The sequence below is a fragment of the Copadichromis virginalis genome, linkage group LG1, assembly GCF_057382275.1.
Source record: "Copadichromis virginalis isolate Kocher_CV1m ecotype Utaka linkage group LG1, C_Virginalis_male_GT1.1, whole genome shotgun sequence".
Classification (NCBI taxonomy): Eukaryota; Metazoa; Chordata; class Actinopteri; order Cichliformes; family Cichlidae; genus Copadichromis; species Copadichromis virginalis.
Genome location: NC_140618.1, coordinates 29,263,088 through 29,282,588, shown reverse-complemented (window position 1 = coordinate 29,282,588; position 19,501 = coordinate 29,263,088). Strand labels below are relative to the sequence as shown.

Genomic DNA, 19,501 nt, shown 5'->3' with positions numbered 1-19,501 from the left:
CCCTCCCTGATCCTGGTTCTGTCGGGAGGTTTCTTCCTGTCAAAAGGAGTTTCTCTTTCCCACTGTTGCCAAGGGGGTCGTCTGATTGTTTGGGTTTTCTCTGTATTATTTTAGCGATTATCTTGCAGCATAGAGCGACTTGAGGTGACTGTTGTTGTGATTTTGTGCATCGCTGATGGTCACTGAGGTTCTTTGACATCAATGATTTATTAGTGATCACTGTCACTGTGCTCTGTGCAGTTCTAAATTTAATCTGTATGTATAATCATTTGTGACAGATATTGTGACAGCATAGGTGCCACAGTGATGCTTTTGATGTCATTCCCATTGGCGTCTATTGATTGCCTGGAAACAGGGAAAGAAAATGAGGCCACCCATCAAAACAAACTCAGCTTCAGCACTGCAGTTAGTAACATTCCCAGAAATGAGCCTCACAAGTTTAAAGTGGCTTGAAAGAACAAATGTCGAGATAGTGTGAAGGATATCAGTAGTTTCTCTATTAGCAGGATGTTTGTTTAACATTCTTTGGTAACAGAATCATTCACAAAATGCAGATATGCGGTGAAGAAAGAGGCTGTGAATTTCATGTTTTTTCTGGCGTCGCAATAATCGATACTGGTAGGAAAACAGAAAGAGAGAATAGGAGGGTGATGACACGCATGATTAGTCCTTGGATGGAACCATTTCAGTGATTAGGGGAGTTGCATTTGCAGTATTTGGTATGTGTCTTAACCACTTGGCCACCAGCGCTCGCCAATTAATGATACGTTTTAAATTATAATGCTTCAGTGGTTTTGCAAATGAACATAATTATAACTATTAAATATTTGTCACCACACTTCAGATCGTTGTCCCTGCTGTCATTGTTAGCCAAGAGTTGATTCATTTAAAAGCTTTTTTTTTTTTTTTTTATCAGGCGACTCTCTTGTTTATTTAGAAAATTTCTTTATTTCACAATTTTCCTTTTATAAAATGCAAAATATGAAGGAGATATGCACTTGGAGATTCCAATGCACCCGTGCATATGTGTACATATACTTGCAAGGGGCTGTGCATAGAGCTCCATCAATCTCCTTCGCAGAGAGGCTGACAAATCCGTTTCATGGAGGAAAGTAATGTGACACTCTTTGACATTCTCCTCACAGCACCAGGTGTTCATGTATGTGATCTTTGCTCCTGAGCCAGGTGTGTGAGTGATCTATGGTGGTCAGAAAGCTTATTTGTGTTGAGTTCACTGAAGGCCATTGTTAGCAGGAGAGCGAAACCATATGCTTCCTATTACAAGTAAGGGGCTGCTTAGTCCTGGAGTAACCAGACACACACAGATTGGTGAGTGGAAATAATTATGCAACTTCAGTCTGTACAATTAAAAAATGGTTGAAAACAAGAACACTTTTTCTCATATCGAGGTCCTGTTTTGTACACTGACGTAATAATCAAGTCGCAGGTACAAGCACTACGTAAGACTTTACAGCTTTTACATTGTGGCCGCAGAATACATAATACTACAGCTGTTTCTAATTCTGAACCTTTAACATGGTTGTTGTTTAGGGGCCCGAAATGAAGCTTCCTTCTTTTTCATTTTCTTCTTCGTATTTTTCATGTAAAAACGTAGGATTCTGCCACATTGATTAGGAATAGTTTCTTCATTCTTTTGTGTTAGTTTCATGTCTTGCCCTTGAGCACTCTGTCACCACCAATTGCTCAAGCTCAGACCATTTATGCGCGTAACTTTTGAACCTCATGACTGATTGTTTTCCAAACTTTTCCCGAAATGTCACGGATGATTTTCGGACTAAGCCTGCTCATTATTCATTCATGTGGATTTTTGATTCTCAAGCTCTTTTGTCTGTTACAGCCAATTGTTTGTGGCAAAGCTTCCAGAAAATGAAAGGAGACTGAAACCAACAACAGAAACAAACAATCAGGAAGATGGTGATCACAGTGATTAACTTGCCATAACGACTCAAGACCCCAGTTTGAGAAAGCACGAAAAAATTTGAGTTGTTTGAAAAACCAGAGTTTTGTCATATTTGCCTTAATCAAATAATCTTTGTGCCTGGGAATCTTCTTCTTCAGGCTGAGGCTATAGTGAACCAACCAGCTATGGATTTACTGATTTATTGAATTATTCAGAGGCAACAAACTTTTCTTACAATCTTTACGGTTGTCAAATAGTTTCTCGAGTTATCTGAAAGGTTTTAGATTTTCAGAACCAGTTGTCCTCTGCCAAAACAAGCCAGACAGGATCCTGACTTGATATAGATTATCTTGACGACATTGCGCTTCTAGATATTTCATCCATCTGTTTATCACCATTCACTGTTCTTGCCTTCTCTATGTGTGTTATCCCATAGATGTCCGTGTGAACTACTGCTATACCAAGTTTGAAAATGGGCGCTGTCAGGCTCCAAAACCTCAAAACACTACCAAGGAAGTGTGCTGTTGCATCGGCATGCCAGGTCAAGGCTGGGGAGACCCCTGTGAAATCTGCCCCATCAAAGGACAGGGTGTGTATTCTACACATAAAACAGACACTGCTGCGCAAAACACATAGATGTGAGAAACCGCTCATATTCATGTAAGCTCATGATCAAAACGTTTGATGACTTTTGACATCTGACGGTTCCAGAGGGGTATCGCGATCTCTGCCCTAACGAGGGATATCAACGTGGGCCAGATGAACATCCAAAAGGTAAATAGGCTGATAATAAATCTGCATTTTTCAATATCTCTGTTATGGTTGTGGCATTTAATTTCAATCTGTGTTGACATTTCTGATTGTAGATATTGATGAATGCATCAATAATCCTTGTGTTAATGGCCAGTGCATTAACACGGACGGCTCTTTCCGCTGTGAATGTCCCATGGGATACCGCCTTGACATTAGTGGAGTCAGATGTGAAGGTCAGTCAGGTCATTTTCTTTTTTCTTATCCTCCTGATTGCTCTTTTAGTCATTCTGAGTCGCTTTTTTCGTTTTTTTTCTTCAACACAGACACTAATGAGTGCGACATTGGAAATCCCTGTGGAAACGGCACATGCACTAATGTTATTGGGGGATTTGAGTGTGCGTGCGATGACGGCTTTGAGCCTGGGCCAATGATGACCTGCGAAGGTATCCGAAGCTGTATCTGAGCCCCCGTTTAGGTCATGGGTGTCTTAATGTGTAACTTGTGGTTTTTCTGTTTCCGGTCCAGACATCAACGAGTGCGCCCAGAATCCTCTGCTGTGCGCCTTCCGCTGTGTTAATGTAGTGGGTTCGTACGAGTGTAAATGCCCAACAGGCTACGTGCTGCGGGAGGACAGGAGGATGTGTAAAGGTATAACAGTAAAATGACTCACCCGTGTAGTCAGAGTTCGCAGGTCCATTAACGGGAAAGCTCTGGTAGAAATTCTCACAAAAAGCCATGCCAGCACCTTCCATAAAGTTACATAACGCACTCTCGCACTGTTTCTGTGAGATCCTCAAGGGTTCTCTGTCTGGGATGAACTTAAATCACTCTGACAACTGTAACCCACCGAGTCTGTTTACACCTCTGATCTCTCATATACCTCGCACGCCATAGCAACAGTTGTATTTGGAGGGAAGTGGTGAGTCAGGAGGAACATGTCAGTGTCTATAACGTCACTGTTTACATTACAGCTCCAAACAGACCACCAACTACCCCACTACAACCCTGTTATCAATCCAGAGCTCAGTGTTGGATTTAGTGGTTAGATTAAACTCTGGCATACTTTGTCTGAGTGTCTGTGTTACGTTACCTGTTGCACAGGCATGAATGCACGTGGGCTTCTTGAGGCTTTTGCATCCACTTACTCTTACTATGGTGTTTGTCTTCCAGACCAAGATGAGTGTGCAGATGGTATAGATGACTGTGACAGCAGAGGCATGACCTGCAAGAACCTGATTGGTACATATATATGTATCTGTGCACCTGGATACACACGGCTGCCCAGTGGAGAGGGCTGCATGGGTAATTATCATGGTGTCGTAGGTGGTTTTACCTTGAGTACATTTAATATAGTATGCCTCTTTACACTGTGTGTCTGTCTGCTTTAGATCTGAATGAGTGCACGGCCAAACCGGGTATCTGTAAGAACGGCCGTTGTGAGAACACTGTCGGAAGTTACCGATGCAGATGTGACCAAGGATTCATTCCCAACCCCACTCAGACAGAATGTATTGGTATGTACACTGTCATCACTTTAAAAAGGCTGTAAGGTTATCATCAGAAGAGAACCCCTTTATCTTTAATTTTCTGCCAGATAGATGAGATTAGGAGTACATAATTAAAACGAGTGTTTGCAGTGTCTAGCCACAGAGACAGTAATTGATTAAAAATCATCCATGCTACTTAATAGTTTAACAATATAAATAATTTAGACATTAATGTGCTGTATGTGTTTTGGAAGAACAGATGCTGAAGCTGAATTTAATGCTTCCATGGGAATTGAACTTTACCATGATGGTATCCAAATCTTCCTAAAATAAACAAGGGTCTGTTACTATCAGCAGAGGAGGAAGCAAGGAAATACTGCTCAAAGCCTTTCCTCCTAGTCTAAATATATAGTATAGCTCTGGATAGCTGTTATGTGTTGAGCATGGTGAGAAAACCTCCAGTGGGACTTTGTAACTGTATGGCTATCTTCCTCCTTACAGACAGTAGTGATATAGCAGTGTGGCTTATCTATTTATGTCTGCTGTGTGAGGCCAGGCCCTGTCTGGGTGGTTTGGTCTGCTTGCTGTTATTGTCTCGCTCTCACGATCCTTTCTGTGTGTGTGTCTCTCTCACCCTGCAGATAACCGTGAAGGCGTCTGCTTCACCGAGGTTCTGACCACTCTGTGTCAGATGACTTCTACTAACAGGGTCCCAGTGACCAAGTCGGAGTGTTGCTGTGATGGGGGCAGAGGATGGGGTAACAACTGTGAGCTCTGTCCCCTGCCAGGGACGACCCAGTACAAGAAGATGTGTCCTCTGGGACCTGGGTACACCACTGATGGAAGAGGTAGCTTAATGAGTATTTAGTAATCCACATTTACCTTCTACAATTCAGAAGCGTTGAGCTGGAAGTCACCGGATTTGGATGACACTGTGAAGTTATTAGCTAGTTCTAACTAGCTTTTCTAGCAAGGTTCATCGACTGTAAACAGACACCTTCTAATTAGCGCTTAAAATGCTCAATTTTCACTCACCAAAGCTGAAGCACTAACTTCTAGGACACTTTGTGCAGTTAGCCAAACAATAAACAATCATCATTTGAAAGATAGTTGAATTAAAAAAAAAAAACATCCAAAAGGTAAAACATCAACACAGCTGTATAGCCCATCTGTTCCTCGTGCTATATAGTTATCACTTTACTGGCACCAAATATCTGTATTTTTATTAAAATATGAAGACACTGATTTGATGTCCTTCTGAAAATGAACCAATTTTTGTGGTGAAGAAGATCAGGGTAATGTAATCAGAGATATTTAACTACACAACACACACTGCGGTGAATAAACACACTATTGTGCCATTTTTTCCTTCAGTTACCAAGGAGATTGGTGATTTTTTTTTTTGAAATATTACTCTGTGGTTTATAGTTACTCTGTGATTTCCACATTGAAAACCACAAACATGGTTCGGCGTTTAAGTGACTATAATTAGCTGAGGTGAAGCCTAGCAGAAAGCTTCCGCTTACAGCAGTTTATGTTGGCAACCACCTATCAGTCACAATGGACATGGGCTTAATAAAGCTTAACTTTGAGTCTTAATACAATCTAAACAAGTAGATTATCACTAAATTCACACCCCATTCAGTGAGCACAGAGTAGAAAATTATCTATGACAGATTCTTTTTTTTTGTACCAGGTGGTGTGTGTGTGTGTGTGTGTGTGTGTGTGTTTTCCCCCAATTCTAATTTTAGGCATTTTAACACAAGACAAAGGGGACTGACTCCATTTTGCAGCCTCAAATGGTCTAACAGAGGAACTTTTTGACACTTTGACTCAGTTTTTCAGTCCAGAGAAAATGGTGATCAAACATCAATCGATGAAAATAAATACTATGCATCTTTTTATCTGCTTTTGCATTAAGTATCCCTGTTGGTGTGAGTATATGCCAGCAGGCAGTTCCTCCCTCACTGAACTCCCTTGACATTACAAGGCACAAAAGCAGCATTATTTTAATCATTCCCTATATGTCTGTATTTGGTCAATACAGATAACAATGACAAGGTCAGTGATCATTGTTTCTAAGTTATAAGGCTTTCTGTCAATTTTCAACCAGTAAATTGTGAACTTGGCCTTGACGACCTTGGTGGTTGTAAGCCAAATTTTAATAGACTGTTAACATGATCCCATTCTACACTCCTACAAGTTTTATCAGAAGTCATTCAAAACTTTTCAAGCTATCGTGTTTACAGACATAAAAAATTACACACACGCACTCAAACTAGAGATGGCACGATACCACTTTTTTATGTCCGATACCGATACCGATATCATAAATTTGGATATCTGCCGGTACCGATATGAATAGTGTGTTTTTTAATCAATAAAACTGTTTTTTTTTTAATATATTGCTGCATTTTGTGTAAGTTCATACTCAAGTTTAAATAAACAACAACACTAAAGCTATTCTGTTATACCTGTATGTAAAAATACACTGCACCCAAAATATTTCATAGTTCAGCAATACTGAACAATCTAATAAACTTAAACCTACTTTATCCTCCCTATTCTGGTGTTTTAAAGAGTACTTAGCAGAAATATTAAGCAACCTAACTAATAGGGTTGTAAACTCCCAACAAAAAAAAAATAGGGAACCACCCCCCACCCCCCACCTCATGACGCTTAATCGGCGTAATCAGCTTTAATTTGATGCAGTGTGGTAAAAAAATGCACAGAAATAAATTTATTTTCAAGAATAATTAAATAGATTCAACATCTTTCTTCAACAGAATTGCAGACTGCACAGATGGTACCTTCCCAAAGGAAAAAGTAGTATAGCTTACTAGGGTATATTAGACTTAACAGTTACTATATACAGTAATGGACTTCTATACATTTTACTTCAGATTAAAACTTTGGGTGTAAGATTCAGATAATTATTTATTAAAAGCTAGACATTTAAAATGAGAATAAGAAAAAAAAGTATGTCTTTGTGCCCCCCTTTTCCCTGTTAATGCCCTATCGGCCCCCCTGGTTAAACTTTGCTAGATCCGCCCCTGCACAGTTACCAGCCGTCAGCTACGTAGAAAAAGATCCTGGTGTAGAAAGTAATAATAAATAAATTCTAACAACAGCTTATCAAGCTTAAACGTGCTGCTGTTGCTCAGCCGCTGGTTTCCTCTTTCTGGCACGAAGTGGGCGATGAACGAACAAGAGAGACGGACTCGCGACAGAAAAGCCGATCAGCTGATCATTGATCAGTTTCAAGATTGAAGTAGCAACAGGAGAGGGAGGGAGAGAGAAGAGGCAGTCGCTCCATATATCGGTTGTTAAGCTTAACGCTGGAATGCTTTACAAACATTCAGAGATGAACTTACACACTTGCTTTACTTCTCTCTGGGATCACTTCCTTGGAGATGAAATGCTAGTTTGGTAGCGAGGCTACAAATACACACAGCCGCTCTATCACGTGAGCACACTGCTCCGACGTGCTACGGTTATGAGCCGAGTTACGCCATGTTGCAAGTTTTGTGAGGTGCTTTTTTTTTTATATTTAATGGATCAGATTACAATTTTTATTTCTCGCCAATATCCGATCCAGTAATTTACGTCCGTATCGGACCGATACCGATATGTAATATCGGATTGGTCCATCTCTAACTCAAACGCTGCAAAATAGTGCAAAAAACACAATACGGGACACAATACGATGAGTTGAGGCCCTAAAAATGGGGCCAGTGATTAATTTTTCTAAAACTGCCATTGCGTGTATGTAAACCAGAAACCAGACAATTATGAGTAGTGAAGGTTAAATAATATAAGATGGTTGTTGTTATCTGTGTTGACATCACTTGCAAAGCATTAACTTTTTTTCTGGTTAACAAAATTTGTAAGATCAGTGATTTTATACCCGAAATACATTTTTTAATTGATGGTGCATAAAAGAACGCATAACAGATATTTCCTCCAACTTTTGTGGAACTATTCGGTCTTTTGATATGTAATTATTGTCAAAATCTGAAAGAAACCAAATCTTGAACTAACTTGAAGTAAGCTGGCGTTTCTCATTTCTGTCCAGATATCGATGAGTGCCGTGTGATGGGGAACTTGTGCAGGAATGGTCAGTGTATCAACAGTCTGGGCTCCTACAGTTGCATCTGCAAACCTGGCTACACTGCTGACATCACTGGCACGCAGTGTGTGGGTAAGGCTTAAATTCACCTCCAGTGTTTACACAGAATTGAAACCTCTCGTTCTCATTCCTGCTGTCTAGTAAAGAACCCAAACTATGTGGGTGGACTTCCCACACCACTCCTATGAAAAATGCAGCTCGGGTCTGTCTTTCTCATGATCTCTGTTTATGGAATTTCTGGCTACAGGATCTGTTTCTTTATTTTGAATCATTCTGCCTCTCCCTCTAGATGTGGATGAGTGCATACAGGCACCAAAGCCTTGTAACTTTATCTGTAAGAACACGGAGGGAGGGTACCTCTGTTCCTGCCCCCGAGGATACATCCTTCAGGAGGATGGAAAGAGCTGCAGAGGTAACTTGCACAAGCACCAAAAGAAGCCCGCAATTAAGCCCAATGGTTGTCACATCACTTGAGTTCAGCGATTTTCATGCTTGATTTAGTTTCCAGGTTGGAGCTGCTACATTCTGCGTTCTGCTTGCTGTCCTAAGATGCTCAATTTTAAATGCTCACTGCAAGTGTGCCCTTTGCCTTTGACACAGTGCATCTCTCTGTATCTGTGTTTATCAGGCGTGTTTATACGCCTAAACAAATAGTGCTCATAGTGTTCTTTATTTACCATAGTTTTAGCTTCCCCCTCTACAGTACCCCTCTATGTTTCCGGTGTCTAGTTCATTTGTAGGTCAGTGACTGTAGAAGGACTGGAATTTGCTTGAAAAAGAGCAGTCCACATACAGTAGAGCAAGTAGTAGTCTTAGATGACTGCGACCCCTGTATCTTAACTATGAAGTATGAAATAGGTTCAGTTGGGAAATTCATTCTTTATGTTGTTCTTGTTTACAGATCTGGATGAGTGTTCGACCAAACAGCACAACTGTCAGTTCTTATGCGTCAACACCATCGGTGGCTTCACCTGCAAATGTCCTGCTGGCTTCACCCAGCATCACACTGCCTGCATTGGTAAAAACACATATACAGTCTACACAGTCGTATACAACATCCGGTGATTTTTTCCCTTTAAATTCTGAATTGTCTTTAATCAAACTGCCTGTGTAGTCTGAATAGGATTTCACACAGACTGTTGGTCTTTTCAAAGAAGAATTTTTTAAAGTGTCATCCTGCCCAGCTCATAATAGACACGGGAAGCACTGTTTTGTCTATTTCTTTATATACCCATTAAATGTTAATGGACTCTGGCGGATATCACACTGATCTTATTAGGCCGGTCTGGTTTGTAGTCATGGCAGCTTAACAATGCTTGTTATGGAACATTGCAGTAGATCGCCATGACAACTCCAAGCCTTTTTTCCAGACCATAAAACGGCACCCGAGACCTCACATCAAATCAGTGTCAGGGAATCCTCGGGTTTGGCTTTTTTTAGAGTGTAACCCAAATGGCACACAGCAGGTGTGGATGTGCTGTTAGTCTACGAGCAATGAGCTGGGAAAAACATGACTGTGACGTAAAGCTGTTGTTCCAGTCATACTATGATCGCTGTTTGCCAATATTTAAGAGAAAGTGGTACAAAATGAACCTCTGAGTCATAGGAGGATAGTGTCATTTGGCTGTAGATTCCAAATATGCTTCAAAGTTGACCTAAATTGTTTTTCCTTATTTCAGTCATATGTGTGATTCACTAAGGTGGATGCTCATCAAACAAGCTGTTCAGTGGGGAAAGTAGTGGCCGTTTCCAGACATATTATAGATGCTACTCTTCTTCTCTCCCCAGCACATCTATTTTGTGCATGTCCAGCACCATCATTTTTTTTGTTCTTCAACTCTGCTAGACTAGCTTGTGTCATTTCACGTGTCGACACAATCTTTGTTTTAAATGACCCCTCTTTCAATCAAGCCATTTTGATCCTTTCCCTTTAAGCCATCTTTCCTGTAATTGGCTGCCCCTCATAAACAGTGGGTGGGTGTGTCTGCTATAATCACCGACCAAATTAAGAATATCCAATGTCCTTGACATCTTACAGAAACAAGAGTAAATAAAACAGTTTGAGCATTTACTAACATGCGGTTTGCTTGTACATGCACAGATTTTATTATGTGAATCTCTACCCGTGTTTAGCATGAATCCACAACTGTAATACTTTACATCCACTGACACCAGTAAGGAAAATCATAACGTGTCCACTTTAAATCAGCTTTGAAACCCATAGTTGGGTTGCCTGGGGACAAAGTAGACTATCCTGCTATGCTTTAGCATTATGTCCCACGCACTGATTGTTTCTTCAAATGGAAAGCTAAACTGCAAACGTGTTAGCAGTCTTTCTAAATCTCAACCAACTGTGAAAAATAACAACACATTTAAAAGCTGAGATTTAGAGATTACTCTGTTTCCCAGCATGAACTTCAACGTTGTGTTCAGATTTACACAGATTCCAATCACAACAATCAAACCTGTTTCTCAAACACCCACTTCTACATTTTTTCCCCCGAAAACTCTTGTTAACGAGCGCTGGCTTTTCTTTTATTCCCAAGGTCAGGAATTCAAATTTAAATATTTGTTTTTGCCACTTCTGATCTGATCTTCGTTCAGCTGATTAGGGATTTTATTCTTGAACCCCTTTCAGACATCAAGACAGTTTGTACCAAGAGTTTACAGTAACCTGACCTATTTTTAGAGGCCGGTGCCAACTGTGAATGAATTTTTATTGACTCAGCAAGTCCAAATCAGGGTAATGAGCCTTTATGGCATGTTTCCAGTTTTACCCTTGTCTGAACCTTCCCTTTTTGTCCATGCAGACAACAATGAATGCGCAACAGACCCCAATCTGTGCGGCTCCAGTGGCGTCTGCCAGAACACGCCAGGCAGCTTCAATTGCGATTGCCAGCGGGGATTCTCATTAGATCCTAGCGGACAAACCTGCGAAGGTCTAAAAACAATTTTTTCCAACCCAGCATCAGCTGATTAATCACAGGAAAAGACTCTGAGTAATTTTGTGTTGTGTGTGTGTGTGCGTTTGACAGATATGGATGAGTGTGACGGCAATCACAGATGCCAGCATGGCTGTCAGAACTTAGTAGGTGGATACAGGTGCAGCTGTCCCCAAGGCTACCTGCAGCACTATCAGTGGAATCAGTGTGTTGGTAAGTTATACCGCTGTCCTCTTTGACAGCAAATATAACAATTCTTTCATTTTGGAACATCCTCATGAATTGGTTGCTAAAATATCAACCATATAGCCTTGAAGTTCTCCAGTAGAGTCTATTTTATTAGAAAATCTTCTCAATTTATTGTGTTAGTGCTAATGAACGATTGAAGTAGGTAAAAAATCAAATAAAAGGTAGGGTAACATCAAAAATGCATTTGGTATGTAAAATAAGTAGGAATAGCTAAGTTATCGAGAAAGCAATTATATGTACTGTGTGTGTCCTGATGTGTGCACCGCCGAATAAACAAGTGGTGGTTAGTTAAATCTCTAATTTTAGTTTGAATGTCTGCACATATTTACGACATTCATTGCAGGCTTTCCCAGTATTGTTTGTCTCTTTTAACTGGAATGACCCCATGTTTGTTTACTTCCCGTCAACTTCCTGTGACCCAGATGAGAACGAGTGCCTGAACAGCCAGATCTGCGGGGGAGCGTCGTGCCACAACACCCTGGGGAGTTTCCGTTGCCTTTGCCCCACCGGCTTTAACTACGAGCAGACCAGCGGAGGCTGCACGGACATCAACGAGTGCTCCACGAGCCAGAACCCATGCAAGTTTGGCTGTTCAAACACGGATGGAGGCTACTTATGTGGATGTCCACCTGGGTACTTCCGTGCAGGACAAGGGTAAGTAAACGAGCGAATGCGGTGGTAACGTTTCCTCTGTGTTTATAGGTTACTGATGGCTTTACTTTTGCTTTCAGACACTGCGTCACAGGTTTGGGCTTCACAAGTCCTGGACAGGGAAGTGAAATGGAGGATAATTCCCTCTCACCCGAGGCCTGCTACGAATGTAAAATCAATGGCTATCCCAAGAAGGGACGCAAACGTCGCAGCATTAACTCAACACAGGAAAATCCTCTGGAAGACATGCAGGTATGTATGAAGCCCACTGTCCCCTGTATTTTTTTAAGAGAAATTGAAGGTTTTGAAAAGTTGATGGATTCTATAAGAGACACTACGTTTATTTTTCACTACTTTAAGTCTTAATAAAATAAATAAATGAAGGTCCCTGATTTCTTACAAAGAGTTTTCCCCTCTATAGCAGGGAAAGGCCTTGTAACAGAAATGGGACCAAAACCTTCATGTAAAAAAAGGAACAACTTTGTGAAAATCAGTATTAAATGACAGATCTACCAACTGATTACAAGTCTTTTTTTTTTTCATAATGTCTCCAGCGTCTAGTCAGACTTTAATTAACACTGATTCACAGATTCACTCTGCTGTGTTTGCACACGACTTTACTATTGGACATCTTTAGCCTCTAAACTCAGCCAGACCACATTTTCTCTTTGCAGCTAACTGAGACAGAGGCGGTCAGCCTGGCCAGTGTGGACATCGAAGACACTCTCCAGTTCCACCTGAACATCAGTGACCTGAGTAACCGCGACCACATCCTCGAGTTTACCCCGGCCTTAAGCACACTGAGCGACCATGTGCGTTACAGCATCGACTACGGGAATGAGGAAGGCTACTTCAAAATCAACCAGCGGGAGGGTGTCAGCTACCTGCACTTGAGCAAGAAGAAGGGCCTCGTGCCAGGCGCATACTACCTTCAGATCAGCAGTATGCCCCTCTACAGGAAGAAGGAGCTGGCTGAGCTGGAGGACCAACATGATAAAGACTACCTCACAGGACAGCTGGGAGACATACTGAAGATGAGGGTGCAGATCATGCTCCATTAACCATCACAAGACTGAGAGAGGCGGATGTTGCCAGCAGCTGCTAATCCAGTGTCAAGCTCACAGTCCCTCCTGAAAAAGGCCAAACATTTCTGACTCTGGTTCAGCAGCTAAGGGTTAACGTCTACTCACTCGAAGGGCTCGCCACCAAAGAGACAAGACGGGGGTGGGGGGGATGGACTGTTCTGTGTCATTTGATCACCAAAGATGATTCTGCATATCATAGGTACAATTTCTGTGGAAAGTATCCACCGAAGGTGTGAAAGATTCCAGTCGAAATAAAAAGCATATCACCCCGACACACCACTCCAGCTGCGTTTAAAGCACTAGAGGGTGTGGATAGGGTTTGTAATTGTATGGTTTAATCTTGTATAATGATATGTGGAATCGGATGCCGCATTGAAGGGCTTGTGGACTGCAGAAAGCTCTAAGGGCCAAGTTTGTTTGTTTTCTTAGAACTCAGCTTAAGTGGCGGGGGGATAAAAAGAAAGAGGCGAGTCCCAATAGTCTGAAATAAATTCATTTCCTCCCCTCAGGTAAATGACTATCAAACCTGGATACACACATTTCTTTGTTTCCCCAAATAAGGCTTAGGAGAGGAGAGGAACCCATTGTGGACTATTGAGATGTAGCTATGTCGGAGGTTGAACAACTCCTACCGCGTATTTTTGAACTATGCTTTTCCATTTTCCTACTGACTAGAATAATTCATATTTACTGGTGCTAGCAACACATCCACATAGACTTTTGAATGCACTCAGTAGTGAACAAGGCACAATCCCATTGGCCTTTCTGAAGGTTTCGTGTCTTTGCAACAGTAACAGCTAGCTTCATAGCCTGCCTGCTCTCCTCTATACTACATGTAAATTGTGTTTATACTGTAATAATCAATGCCACTTTTAATCTATGAAGCTTTTGTAAACTAGAGGATACCCCTGGAATAGAGGGGAAGGGGTTGTAATGGTGCTTATAATGACCAACTACTTCCTTTGTAAACTGTGTATACATACAGACACACACACAAACGCACACACAAACCACATTGATGATGCCAAACCTGGGCCTTCATGATTATGCACTGAGGTCTTCATGGCCACATATTCTCTCACAAGTCAAAATCAGTGCTGCATTGCAATGGACCAGCCTGACACCAGTCTGTGTTCCATGTACACATCAGTGAGGGTTTAGATGTAAATTCACAATAAAAACATTTTTGGAGTACATGTACTCACTGCTGTGTTTCCCCCCCTTTATCTGAATTGTATTACCATTGTAACCAAGTTGAGCAGGCACCTATATGTCCTCTTTCTGCACACGTCTGTATTAAGTAAAGGGAAGTTACCAAGTCTCTGGCGGATGAAATAGTTAGAGCAGATTACATTCTTGTGTATGACTGCCCCCATGTGGCCATATGGAAGAATAGCTTTGTTGAGAATTTATAACTTTAGTGAACTTTTACTAGGAACGCATGGTTTTAAGTCCCAGCAAAACTCTAGACTCAAATATAAAACAAAACTTTATTTCTTATTTTATCAAAGTTAAGACTAACATATTTTAAAAACACATGAGGGTTTCAGTTGGTTCCAGTTGATCCAAAACCTCCAGCGCCACGGTCTGTTTCATCGAGTGTCTAAAACAGAAAAGATAAATAAAGGCAAACACTTGGATTTAAAGACTAAAACTAATCTGAAGAAATACACAAGAAAACAAATGCATTATTAAACCTTTATTATTTCTACATAGTTTTCTTTTTCCTACTCTGAACACAAAGCGACTTCTTTAAGCAACCTTAAAGAAGACTCATTTTCGGGTTCTGAAACTCAGAGGATGAGATTCAGCTTTATGACAATTTCTGTGTCACTTGTAGTGCTGTTCACGTTCATTTTGTTTCACAGACATAAGCCTAGACATCTTTAAGTAGAATAGCCTATAATAATTCAAGAGCAACCAAAAAATGACAGCTTCTAATAGCCACACAGCTGAAGCTTCGCATCTTTTCATGACCATCTATGTTGCACCGGTTTTAATTAGATCTACCCAATAAACTCAACTTTGAATTTACCTCTTGCTCCACCAGATCTGGGTAGCAGATCTTCTCACACACCAGCTGAGCAACTCTGTCGCCCTTTTTCACTGTAAGGTTAAAAGGAAGCAGATGAGATAACCTTTAAATCTGACTGATCGATAAAAGTATTCATATCAAGCGTTTATGTGTATACTTTCATTATTAAGCTCCAATAGGCTGAAAAGTGTCAACAGTAAAAATATTATTTATTTTTTGTCTTAAATGAAATATAAGCAATATATGTGAAGCTCAATTTATCATTCTCAGATCACTTTTAGACCTTTTTTTGGTCTTCAAAGTGAAGCCAATAGCTTAAATAGTCTTTCACACAAATACCAATTCTTTTTTTTTTTTTTTTTTTAAATCACAAATTTTACTGATAAATAAAAGCTGATAATTGCATCATTCTTTTAAAGTATCCAAGTCTACTTTCGTACCATACTGCATCTATATTAAGCGGAGCGCATGGATATCATCCCCTAATCTGATTACTTTCATTGGTTACTGTGGTTATGAAAGACTGACAATATACATTATTGTCACCATAACTCACCTTCAAACGTCTCTTTGCCAAAGTTGAACAGCACAACACCAACATTTCCTCTGTAGTCCTCATCTACAACTCCAGCTGAGGAGAACATGCGACACATAACACAAATTAAAATGTCATGTCTGTACACTACTGGGGTTAACTTGCAATGATTAGGTCAGATAGCTAGCTAGCTCACCACCAACATCAATGAAGTGTTTTGCTGCCAGTCCAGATCTTGGTGCTGGGGAGGGAAAAACCACAAAAAGACAGTTACAGGCGACCTGGTGTTTTACAACTGGTGCACAAACAGGAAAGACTAACACGAGTTCACACAACAGATAACTCAAATAAAATAAAATTAAAAAACCCCAAAAACAAATAAAAATTGAATAGCAGAGAGACACTCACCAACTCTCCCATAGTAGCCATGTGGAACTGCTATCTGAATGTCTGTCTTTACAATGGCCTTATCCATAGGAGGAATGGAGTAATTATACGCACTGTTAAGTAAAGACAGTAAAGGTAAGCGTATCTGCATTTTTAAAATAATACTTTAAGTTAAAGGTACAATCAGACTTAAATATACATGCACACACATCAACAGTCACAAATTAGGCATCTAGTGAACCTAACCTAACAATTTCAGTTTAAAGAGTTACTAACCTGTAGAGGTCATAACCTGCTGCTTTAGCTGAGCCTCTGGTCGGGGTCGTAGCATGTTCAGAAAGTTTTGCAAATTTGAGGACAGGTCTTTCCTCTGCAGGGTTTGTTTCTGTCTTTGTTCTCTTTGATGGAGAAACTGCAGAAGCATCTGTGACTTCTAGGACGGGCATGTTGGCAAAGTATGCACAATTAAAAACCTACAGTACAATAAAAAATTAAAACCTACTAAAAACTAAGTAATTGATAATTAAAGGACGACACTACAAACTTCCACCAACAATCTGCTTCAGTGTGTTCCCGGGTCTGCGAGATTATTTGTATGAGATTCCCGCGTTCAGTCAAAGTAGTTAACGTGAGTTTTCTCGCGAGAGTTACTAATATAAATATTTCGAACTTCCGGTGGAAAAATATATCAGCCTACAAAAACAAAAAGGAAATCGTTGACATAAGCCTTATACATTATATATCCGAACAAAGCAGAATGACTGTTTCGCTTACGTGGTTCGAACACGACAAACAAGAAAGAAAAGAACATGACCAAACCAAAGCAGACAGTTACAAAACGCTAGGCAGGCTAGCAAAGCTAATGCCACTAAGCACTTCCTGGCGTGTCGGTCATGGTGGTGTTATCGCTCGTAATTTCTTGCTTGCCTTTATTTTTAGTTGTCATTTGAAAGTGCAGTTCTTTCCCCAAGAAACGCGGAGCAGCGTTAAAAACCCGCGAGCATAGTTGAAAGTCCTTCAGCAGTATTCGGGCCATACTGTTAATAATTTCGTTTTGCAGGTTTCTCAGGTTCACGAACGCCGCACTCCCCCCCCCCCCGTGTCTCGGAGCAGCTCTAAGCTTCAGCAGCGTATAAAGTACGCAAACGATTTGATAGGCTAGAACCAAGAAACGAAACACGATTTATATACTCTTCGTCGTATCGACTCGCAACCCAGTTCTGGTTGATAGGGTATGTTTTTCAGCTTTTATGCTCCTTATATCTGGAACAAACTCCCAGAAAGCCTCAGATCAGCTGAAACACTCAGTTTATTTAAATCCAGGTTGAAGACTCACCTGTTCTCAGCTGCATTTGAATAAAGCACCAAATCCACACTTTAAGCTTAAATTTCAAAACTTACATTTAACTACTGATTTTATCTACTGTTCTGATTTTATATACTGTTGTTTGTTTGTTTGTTAATTAGTTAGTTAGTTTATTTGCTTGTTTTAATCAATTTTAAATCATGCTTTTTATTTGTTCTTGTTTCTAATGTCTCTGTAAAGCACTTTGAATCACCTTGTTGTTGAATTGTGCTATACAAATAAACTTGCCTTGCCTTGCCTTGCCTATGTTTTTAAATATAAATTTAATTTGCTGTCACAGCAGCTGGGCTAGTTCAAATCGTGGCATCAGCACCGAGATTTGGCATTATCCCCAAACGCTGCTGCATCATACCCAAAATGCTGTGCAGTCATCTCCAAAGAGCAGGACATCTCCTACTCCATATGCCACAGCATGACCCCTACATGCCGTCATAGCATCTGAACGTGCTGGTATCACGATTTAAATCAGAATCAAAATATTTTATTAATCGCCAAGGAAATAATGTCGTTACATTTGCTGTAAGACAATAACAGTAACAAACTGAACTAAATTTAATAATGTAAAAAGAGCATGTGCAAAAGAGTCTAACTATTGCACTGTGTAGTGTGCATTAGATGGGCAGGATTACTGTGGCCCCTAGAGAGTTTGTACATGCTTTGTCTCTAGGGGCCACCGTACAGGATTGATTTCTTGCATCGTTCTTTGGTGCATTTGGGTAATTTCAGTCTTTCACTGAATATTCTCCTGTGACTGGCCAGCATGTCATGGCGAAGGTGGGAGGTATTATCCACCATTGTCCTTATCTTGGACAACACCCGCCTCTCTGACACCACCTTAAGGGAGTCCAGCTCCATCCTCACAACACTACTGGCGTTTCGGATCAGTTTTATTGAGTCGATTGGCATCTGCGACTGACCACAATAGCAGGGTGGTATTGACCACAGTAGCATAGAGGATGGTACTGACCACAACAGACTCGTAAAAAATCCTGAGCATTGTCTGACAGATTTTAAATGATATGGTATGATCACCTTAATTCGTCAACACAGCCTGAATTCTTCAGGCATTTTGAAGCTGTTTTTTGGAAACAGCTTCGCTCTGTTCTCTGGCAAGATGATTCCGTGCTACTTAAGTAAAGTTAAGGTCCAGGATCTGGTGAGGCCAATCCATGACTAGTGGTGCTGTTTTTCTATCTAGGTATGCTTTTACTGGATTGGCCATGTGTTTGGGATCTATTTAAAAATTAAGCTATTGGCAATCAGATGCTTTCCAGATAGTAGCTCAAAATCTGATTTTTCTTGGTTCTTGAGTGTATTGATTTTGACAGGATCCCATATATCACAGGCTGAAATGCAGTCTTAAACCACAGCCTACGAATGGCTATAGACACTCATTGTTGGACTCCTTGCCTTCTCTGTATACAGTGATGATTTGAACCAAAAGTGTCAAATTTGTTTCCTCAGTCCATAAGACCTGGTACTACTGATTTGATCTTGTGTCATTTGGCATACCTCCATCTAGTCTCCCTGGTCACAACTGAAAGGCCAGATGCATCTCTCATATTCTGGATCAGCTTTTTAGGAATTAAGTTGTCTGTTACAGTCTTTTTTTATGCTTGAATGATTCCTAGATCACTGTTAAACAACTTAAACAAACAAACAAAAACATGGTCAGGTACAAGGACTGGCCTGAAAATGACTGAAAAAACAGCCGATGTTCAAAGATCATACTCAGAGTATCTATATCCCTTTATCTGAGAACAGAGTTGAAGTTTAAGATTTTCTCCTTTGAATTGAATTCAATTTTATTTATATAGCGCCAAATCACAACATAAGTCGCCTCAAGGCGCTTCATAGATACAGAGAAAAACCCAACAATCATATGACCCCCTATGAGCAAGCACTTTGGCGACAGTGGGAAGGAAAAACTCCCTTTTAACAGGAAGAAACCTCCGGCAGAA

The 19,501-nt window shown here is 40.5% G+C and overlaps 2 protein-coding genes across 4 annotated transcripts in view; one reads left to right on the top strand and one right to left on the bottom strand.

Annotated features, from left to right (window-relative positions):
* fbn1 (fibrillin 1) overlaps positions 1-14,417 on the top strand; it is a 64,168-nt gene extending 49,751 nt beyond the window's left edge. For both annotated transcript variants that reach the window (XM_085458222.1, XM_085458228.1), the window contains 16 exons: positions 2,358-2,510; positions 2,633-2,695; positions 2,788-2,907; positions 2,998-3,117; positions 3,200-3,322; positions 3,845-3,976; positions 4,063-4,188; positions 4,803-5,009; positions 8,237-8,362; positions 8,580-8,702; positions 9,192-9,308; positions 11,101-11,229; positions 11,326-11,445; positions 11,904-12,135; positions 12,213-12,384; positions 12,807-14,417. In XM_085458222.1, the coding sequence (XP_085314348.1) occupies positions 2,358-2,510; positions 2,633-2,695; positions 2,788-2,907; positions 2,998-3,117; positions 3,200-3,322; positions 3,845-3,976; positions 4,063-4,188; positions 4,803-5,009; positions 8,237-8,362; positions 8,580-8,702; positions 9,192-9,308; positions 11,101-11,229; positions 11,326-11,445; positions 11,904-12,135; positions 12,213-12,384; positions 12,807-13,193 (2,450 nt within the window). In that variant the 3' untranslated portion in view covers positions 13,194-14,417. The remainder of the gene's footprint in view (positions 1-2,357; positions 2,511-2,632; positions 2,696-2,787; positions 2,908-2,997; positions 3,118-3,199; positions 3,323-3,844; positions 3,977-4,062; positions 4,189-4,802; positions 5,010-8,236; positions 8,363-8,579; positions 8,703-9,191; positions 9,309-11,100; positions 11,230-11,325; positions 11,446-11,903; positions 12,136-12,212; positions 12,385-12,806) is intronic.
* A 271-nt stretch (positions 14,418-14,688) lies between these two features.
* dut (deoxyuridine triphosphatase) lies at positions 14,689-17,380 on the bottom strand. Of its 2 annotated transcripts, none has more exons than XM_085458240.1 (7): positions 17,102-17,380; positions 16,451-16,607; positions 16,196-16,287; positions 15,984-16,028; positions 15,809-15,883; positions 15,253-15,323; positions 14,689-14,820 (listed from the first exon to the last, which is right to left on the bottom strand). In XM_085458240.1, exons 1-7 carry the CDS (start codon positions 17,208-17,210, stop codon positions 14,764-14,766), a joined length of 606 nt encoding a protein of 201 aa, XP_085314366.1. In that variant the 5' UTR covers positions 17,211-17,380; the 3' UTR covers positions 14,689-14,763. The 2 variants fall into 2 exon arrangements, with proteins under 2 accessions (XP_085314366.1, XP_085314374.1); XM_085458248.1 differs by lacking the exon at positions 17,102-17,380 and adding an exon at positions 16,949-17,093.
* Positions 17,381-19,501: the final 2,121 nt, after the last annotated feature.

Coding starts and splice junctions, on each gene's coding strand:
- dut (XM_085458240.1), bottom strand. CDS start 17,210: ATGGCCCGAATACTGCTGAAGGACTTTCAACTATGCTCGCGGGTTTTT. Junction 16,029..16,195: donor TGGCTACTATGGGAGAGTTG/GTGAGTGTCTCT, acceptor TTCCCTCCCCAG/CACCAAGATCTGGACTGGCA. Junction 15,324..15,808: donor TGGCAAAGAGACGTTTGAAG/GTGAGTTATGGT, acceptor TTAACCTTACAG/TGAAAAAGGGCGACAGAGTT.